This window comes from Armigeres subalbatus, chromosome 2, assembly GCF_024139115.2.
Source record: "Armigeres subalbatus isolate Guangzhou_Male chromosome 2, GZ_Asu_2, whole genome shotgun sequence".
NCBI lineage: Eukaryota > Metazoa > Arthropoda > Insecta > Diptera > Culicidae > Armigeres > Armigeres subalbatus.
Genome location: NC_085140.1, coordinates 323,576,116 through 323,583,298, shown reverse-complemented (window position 1 = coordinate 323,583,298; position 7,183 = coordinate 323,576,116). Strand labels below are relative to the sequence as shown.

At 45.4% G+C, this 7,183-nt stretch overlaps 1 protein-coding gene across 3 annotated transcripts in view; it reads right to left on the bottom strand.

The window, feature by feature from the left end:
- LOC134212698 (nuclear pore complex protein Nup214) overlaps nt 1-6,845 on the bottom strand; it is a 64,965-nt gene extending 58,120 nt beyond the window's left edge. For 2 of the 3 annotated variants that reach the window (XM_062690783.1, XM_062690784.1), the window contains exons 1-5: nt 6,677-6,845; nt 6,436-6,571; nt 4,368-5,971; nt 757-3,944; nt 284-692 (exon numbers count right to left, since the gene is read on the bottom strand). In XM_062690783.1, the coding sequence (XP_062546767.1) occupies nt 302-692; nt 757-3,944; nt 4,368-5,971; nt 6,436-6,571; nt 6,677-6,712 (5,355 nt within the window). In that variant the 5' untranslated portion in view covers nt 6,713-6,845 and the 3' untranslated portion in view covers nt 284-301. Of the gene's footprint in view, nt 1-217; nt 693-756; nt 3,945-4,367; nt 5,972-6,435; nt 6,572-6,676 lie in introns of those variants that run through there. The other variant, XM_062690782.1, reaches the window with a different exon arrangement.
- Between the last annotated feature and the right edge of the window lie 338 nt (nt 6,846-7,183).

Below are 7,183 nucleotides of genomic sequence, written 5' to 3'. Positions count from 1 at the left end.
TCGTCATCATCAGCTAAAAACCGAATAAGTTTTACTGTTATATGAGCGATATTATCGAGTCAATTACTGTCGATATCGGATTTTGAAATATCGGTTATCGTATCGATAATTCCAACCCGGTATTTATCGATATATCGATATCGTCACAGCCCCACAACCACCTATAAATTATAAACTATAGAAATGGATATTTCTCACAAAACAATCGAACGCTTAATCCAAGATGAATGCGCTCTTCATATTATCAACATAGAACATTTATGATTTTATGCTTAACAACTACCTTTTTTCATCTGATGATCTACCGCCAGCTGGAGAACGAAGATCCACCAAACTGCGGTGGCTTCTCCGCCTGCTGCTGTGCCAAATTTCCGAACGAAACGCCTGACGAAGACGAACCCAGCTGTTCAAACAAGTTGTTCGACTGATTGGACGGGCTCAACGGAGGTTGACCAAACCCACTGGAGCCTCCGAACATTGGCTTACTGCCAAACGACGGAGAACCACCGAATACGGCGGATCCTCCGAATGCGGGTGTTCCACCGAATGATGGTGTTCCTCCGAAAGCTGACGTACCTCCGAAGGCAGGCTTATTAAACGCAGACGAACCAGGCGAACCGAATCCACTTTGTGTCACGCTCCCGGCCGTAGGAGTACTAAACGCTCCACCACTAGGACTGGGCGATCCGAAACTATGGGAAATAAATTAATTGTTAATCAACCGACGCTTCAATCCTTTTTACCAACCAACTTAACCTGTTACTTCCAAATCCCGAAGTATTGCTAGCCGTGCCCCCGAAAATGGATTGTCCTGATTGTGGGGAACTGGGCTGACCAAATGTAGATGCACCGAAGCCGCCTGTTGAGGCACCTCCACCGAAAATGTTTCCGGAACTAGTATTCGTTGTCGCTGTAGTGCTTCCAAAAGCTGAACCACCACCGAAGATCGATCCTCCCGCAGCCGAAGGGCTGGTCACAGACCCGAAAAGGCCTCCCCCACTAGTGGCTCCCGTGCTTCCGAAAATGCTTGAGGCCGTAGTTGCTGGAGCTACTGCTGCTCCAAACGGACTTGATGGTTGTTGCGTACCTGCCGTAGAGCCTCCGAAGATTGAACCGGTACTTGAAGGTGGAGAGCTGGGGGCTACTGATCCGAACAAACCGGTACCTCCAGAAGTGCTTCCAAAAGGAGAGCTTGTTGCACCAGTTGTTCCGAAGATTGATCCACCTGAAGCAGCGCTGTTGGTAGCAACCGATCCGAAAAGACCTGTGCCTGCCGTGCTGCTAGCACCGGTAACAACCGCAGCAGATGATCCGAAGATGGACGTGGGTTTGGATGTTTCAGTGGTTGCTGTTGCTGTTCCGAAAGCCGAGGTAGCACCTGAAGCGCTGTCGCCAAAAATCGACGCAGTTTCCGTCTTTGACGTGGTAAATGAACCACTTCCGAAGATGTTTCCAGCAGGTTTGTCTGTCGCTTGAGTAGTAGAGGAACATATATTTAATGATCCAAAGAGATTGGTGCTGTCCGTGGTTGATGTGGGAGCCGTGGTGGAAGCGGTGGTGGTAGTTGATGATGTCAGAGCGAGGATACCGAAAGAGATGGTGGAAGAATTGGTAGCCGTGGCGGTGGTTGTGACAACTTTCGCTGGAGTAGGCGTTACAGCTGGTGTGGAAGATGTGGTCGTGGTAATCAGAGAAGTCGGAGCAGTCGTAGCTTGATTTACAGTGCCAAATATGGGGTTTTCTTCACTGGTTGAGGGTTCCGATTTGGTTGACAGATCGGTGGGTTTATTGGAAGCAGCTGCAAATGAGAAACCATTTCCTTCTGCTCCTCCGAACGAAAATCCTGTGCCAGCAGATGTAGTTACGGTTGGTTTGACAGATCCGAATAAGCCTGAAGTTGTCGAAGGAACTGATGATGTGCTTTCGGTTACGGTTGTTGTAGCTGTGTTGGTCGTTGTCAGAACCGTAGTCGTAGTTACAGCTTCGGTTGATGATACACTACCCACGTTGAAACTAGAGAAAGGTCCACTACTAGGAGTGGAAGTAATAGTAGTTGTTGAAGTCGGTTTTATGCTCCCAAAAAGTCCTGTCCCAGGGGCAATAGTTGCCGTAGAATTACCGAATATAGTGGAGGCCGTTGTTTTAGTGGTTGTTCCAAAAATGCTTTGCGGTTTGGAAGTGTCACCTGTGGTTGAATCCACTTTCTTAAGCAAATTAGTCAATGCTGGGAAAGATGTTTTAGTTCCTTCTTCTGAAGAACTGGTTCCTGCAGAACTGGAAGGTAAAGAATCAATTTTCTTGACTTCCTCCTTAGGTTTATCGTCCTTCTTCGGTTCTGGATCTTTCTCTTTAGTGAGGTTCAACATTGGCGCTGTTGCTTGTGATGTTCCAAACGGTATAGGTCCTCCGGTAGAGCTTCCGAATGAAAATGAAGGCTTACTGTTAGATGCAGCACCGAACGTTAAGACAGATTTCGTTGGATCCGCACTAGGCACGCTGTCTGATTTGGCGACCGCCTGGATTGTGGTGCTGCCGAATCCGAAGACTGCGGGTTTCGAAGTAGGTTCTTGATTTTCCTTGTCTTTAATAAAGGTCGTCGATGCAGCAGTGATCGGTTTGATGGTAGTGTTTCCGAACAGCGTTGTCTCTTTCGTTATGGGCACGTCCTTTGAAGCTAAGGTTTGTTCAATGGGTTGTACCGTGGTTTGTCCAAAACTAAACACAGATGACGATGTGGCTGTTGCTGGAACTCCGAACATTGTCGGAGTTGGTTTAGTTACTGCTGGGGTTGTAGAAGTTTGAGATGTTGATGCAAAACCGAATGGTGTAGTTTTCGTAGTATTTTGGACTGTTACAACCGTAGGTTTCACTCCAAAATTAGGCGCACCTGTGGCTTTCGGAAGATCCAACACCTTTGTAGGTTCTTTTACAGCAGGTTTTGTCGGTGCAATAACAACGACCGGTTGAGTAACTTTAGGTTGCACTTCAGCTTTTTCTTCTACCTTCTTAGTCGGTGCCACTGGCTTTGTAATTACAGTTGGTTCCACTTTCATCCTCTCCGAGTTTATCCGACGAACATCATTCCGACGCTCACGAACAACCTCTGAGTTCAAACCAATTCGATCCGGACGTCTCGGTTTTATAGTGACCACCATTCGGTTCTTCAGCATGTTCCTAAAGGAGCTCATCTTTGCCTCACTCAAACGGCGAGCATCCTCCCGCACCTGATCGACAATCGACATCGAAACTATCGAGTCAGTCAAGGAATCTACGTTGTCTACCGTAGTCAGATTTTTCTTGCGATCCTTCTCCAATCCTCGTATGCTCTCTCGCATACCAACTTTGGTCTTGATGTAACTTAGTTTCTCCTTTTGCCTATTCAGAATCTCCTGCTGCTTGGTAAGTGTTTGGTACAACACTTCCAAACTGGGCACATGCATTCGCCTCCTGGAGTTGTTTCGATTCGCTTCTTGGATTGCGGACCACTGGGCGTCGATCTGTTTGTTGACGATGTGCAGCTGGTTCTCGTTTACGGCGAGCATGTTCTGCAGACTGGCTAACTGGCGGCGACTTGATTGGGACATGGCATGCGTCTCCTGGAACTGATTTGGGCTGGGATGCTTGTAGATGGCGTTCTTGCTGTTGGCTTCGGCTACCATGGCGAATGCTTCGTTTAGACCCAAACGCAAGGCTTGCACATCCGATGTTAAAGATTCGGTGCTCTCCGCAGCCTGTATGCTGAGATCCTGCAGTTCCTTCAAGTCTTTGATGATGGTGGTAGATTCCTCCTTAAAACCGATGGTGGTGTTCAAATCCGTGCAACGCATTTTGAGGTCGATCAGTTCTTTCTCAAATTTGCGAATCTCTTCGGAGATCATCGCGCGGATGATGGAGTTGGTGTCCTCTGTTGATTCTTGCTTTCTTTGAAGTTGTTTTTGCGAAGGCTGTGGGAGGGAGATGGGATGATTGCATCAGAAATAGTACTTTAGACGAACGCTTGGTAGGATTTTGACTGTGGACTGTGTAAATCTTGTGATGAAAGGAATTTCTTTTACTTTAAAGATCTTTTTGAATTACGAAAATCATCCTTTTAGCTCATACATAACACTCGACTAATTTCCATCGTTAAATGATTTACTGGTCAATTCTAATAATCATTAGTTATCCAATCGATAACTCGTGGCGCGCGCAGTTTGACGTTTGCACACTACCGCCATCTGGTTCGTGGTTTGCCCAACTAACTGAAATCGTTGATGTCGAGATGTCATTAGTGTTTTGTCGTTAGTGTTTGAGCGATGATGAATTTGATGAGCGAATGTTCAATGTGTTATGTCTGTCTGTCTGTGCTTTTAGGCAACGCAACTTACCTTGGAAATACTTTCCATTGAATTCGAACGACTCGCCTCAACCGGAGGTGGAGGTGTGTACGTAGGTGGCACAGTGATAAACGGCTTAGAGGCATCGCTTGCTGTCTTTTGTTGTTGTTGCTGCGGAGCTAGCTGATGCTGACCAAGAGCCGTTTTCAGTAGCGATGGTTGACTTGGTTGAACTGTTGCTGTTGTTGTTGTAGTTGGTGCAAATGGTTTGGATGGGATACCAAATGACGACACCGAACTTCCACCGCCGAACGGACTGGTCTTGGCTGTTTCGGTGGATGGGGCCGCTATCGAACCGAATGTTATCTGCTTGCCAAATGTTGGAGCCACTGCCGCAGGAGCAGCAGCAGCAGCAGATCCTGCACTCGGAACACCGAATAGGTTAACAGGAGATTTGTTCTCACTTGGATTGAAAAAAGACTTTGTTTTAGCGATAGCTGGAGTCGATGTAGCTCCCGTTGGAACGGTGAAGGTGATTTCTGCCGAAGGCTGAGCTGGAGGGACCACCGGAATAGTAGGTTGCTTACTTGTACTGATTTCAAATTTTCCCGATGTATCGGTCACTGGTCTTGGCGGACTGCAGATTTTCGGAATGTTGGGCACAAGATTTAGTACGTTGAAGGATACCAATAGACCGTAGGTAGAAAGAAGATGAATCATCGGCATAACCGGAATTGTTTGCTCTGAAATGGTTATTTCGTGAGTGCATCCCGTTTCAAGAGAAAATCCAATTGGCAATGTTTCCTGTTTGTCTGATGACAATGGCAATTCTGCTCGTGCTTCGTCCGTCGTAGTCCACTGACTCCATGTTGGTGTCTCTCCCGATTCAGTCGTTCCTAAAATGCCAACTTCCATGCTATTTGCCGATGCCATCAACAGTAAATTCCATTGCAAAATGTGGATGAGAAACACTTGGCCACGTCTAGGACCACTTTGACTGTAACATATGTCATCATAGTTGACAAATGTTGGGTTTCCTGCTTTGGGGGCATTTACTATAAACAGAGATGGGACACTATCTTCAGCGTGCGGCAGGTAAACAGCTGCAAACTGATATGTGGATAGCCATTGCACGGCTATCACATCGAACGGGCCTTCCATCACTCCCGGAGGGCAAGCGATGGTCCTAGCGGGTTTGAGATCCGGCTTGTACTGCATCAGTTTCCCGTTTGCAAACCCGACCACCAATTGTTTACCCTTGGGGCTCCAGCAAGCACAAATCGCTCCCTCGCTCTTATCCAATGAATGGAACTCAATTCCACTGGGTTCCTTTAGTGTGTACATCGACAAAGCTCCGTTCGCTGTTCGTACGGAAAACATGTTGTGAATGACGGGATTCCACAGTATCTGAGTACTCCTTACTCCGCCTTCCGGCGATGTCCTTATCTCATGTAACTTTACAATCGATGGCGTTAGGAACGACGGGACCGAATATATCTGAATTATCGGAACACCGCCATTGACAACGTCGACTGCCAGAAATCCATGGTCCGAACTTATCGCCAATTGCAATGGCTCCGACGGGAGGGGAACCGTTCGCAGCGGTACTACTTCGTCAATTACCTTATCCGGCGTAATGTCTTTCAGCTGTAAAACTGCAATGAAAATAGATACCGTTACATACAATTGATTCAAAATGTAATTAAAAAAGCTGATATCCATGAAAACTTATGTAATTGAATGGTCGAGATACAAAGAAGAAAGTCCTGATGAACACAACAGAATCAAAATGAAAACGTTAAGTCGTGAATCAAAATGAAAACGTCGACAGATCCAGTGATTTGTTAGCTCTGGTTTCAAAGCTGTTCTCATGTTCCTTTGGAACGGAAACGCACGGTCAATGAATGAAGTGCCTATCCAACCAAATTTAATATGTAATGTCATTGTTAATCAACTTCGCTTCGTTAATTCAAATATTAGATTGAAATTTTTTTTTCCGTTATTCCGTTATTACATTGTTTTAGGGGACGGTGCGGTTTTGAATTTGAATCACTTCGGGTAAGGGACTTTACTATTTACCCTATTTACCAGCACAGCATTGAAATAATATCTGGCTTACCTTTCAACTGCGGCCCAGTCGTACCGGCAAATATCAGCCCGTGAACACTAGCCGCTGCTAGCAAGCTACAGCTGTCCTTTACGTTCCCATCTCCGTTGAAAATTGGAACTTTGTTTTGAAGGGTAAACTTTAGTTCCTGTTGGATGAGTACGAAAATATTCAATCAGCAACAGACATAACCTCAATAGAAGGTCGAATTACGATCATAAATTTCTGAAATTTGGATGAAAAAAAAACTTACCGTTACATCTAATCCGGTTGGCGCTGGAACGGCCATTATTGGTGCACTGTTAATTACTATTTGCAATCGTTTTTATCCGAAAATTCGGACGCTTTTTAGTATTTTACACAGCGAAAATGTTTTTGCGACTCAACACAACACCTATGCCGAACGGAAAGCACAACGGAATGAGGGAAGTAAACAAAACGCGCAAAGAAAATTTGAAATATTTTGACAGCTTTCGTTTGGGTGCATTGGGCGTCGCTGCCGTCGCTGCACAGGTACTAATTCCCGGGAAATAGGGAAATCAATTTGATTGATATGATTCAATCGCAGATTCAATCATCCAAATCGAATTGAGCCATTTATCGAATCAGTAACATTATTCACTTTCTATTCTTGGAATGATAATTGACCTTTACCGTCAAAAATTGTATCTCATTTTATTCTATATTTATTTCTAGATTTTATTGTCTCATGAGATTCGATTGAAATTGTTGAAATCGCTGTTATTTTGCCTGTCTTGGT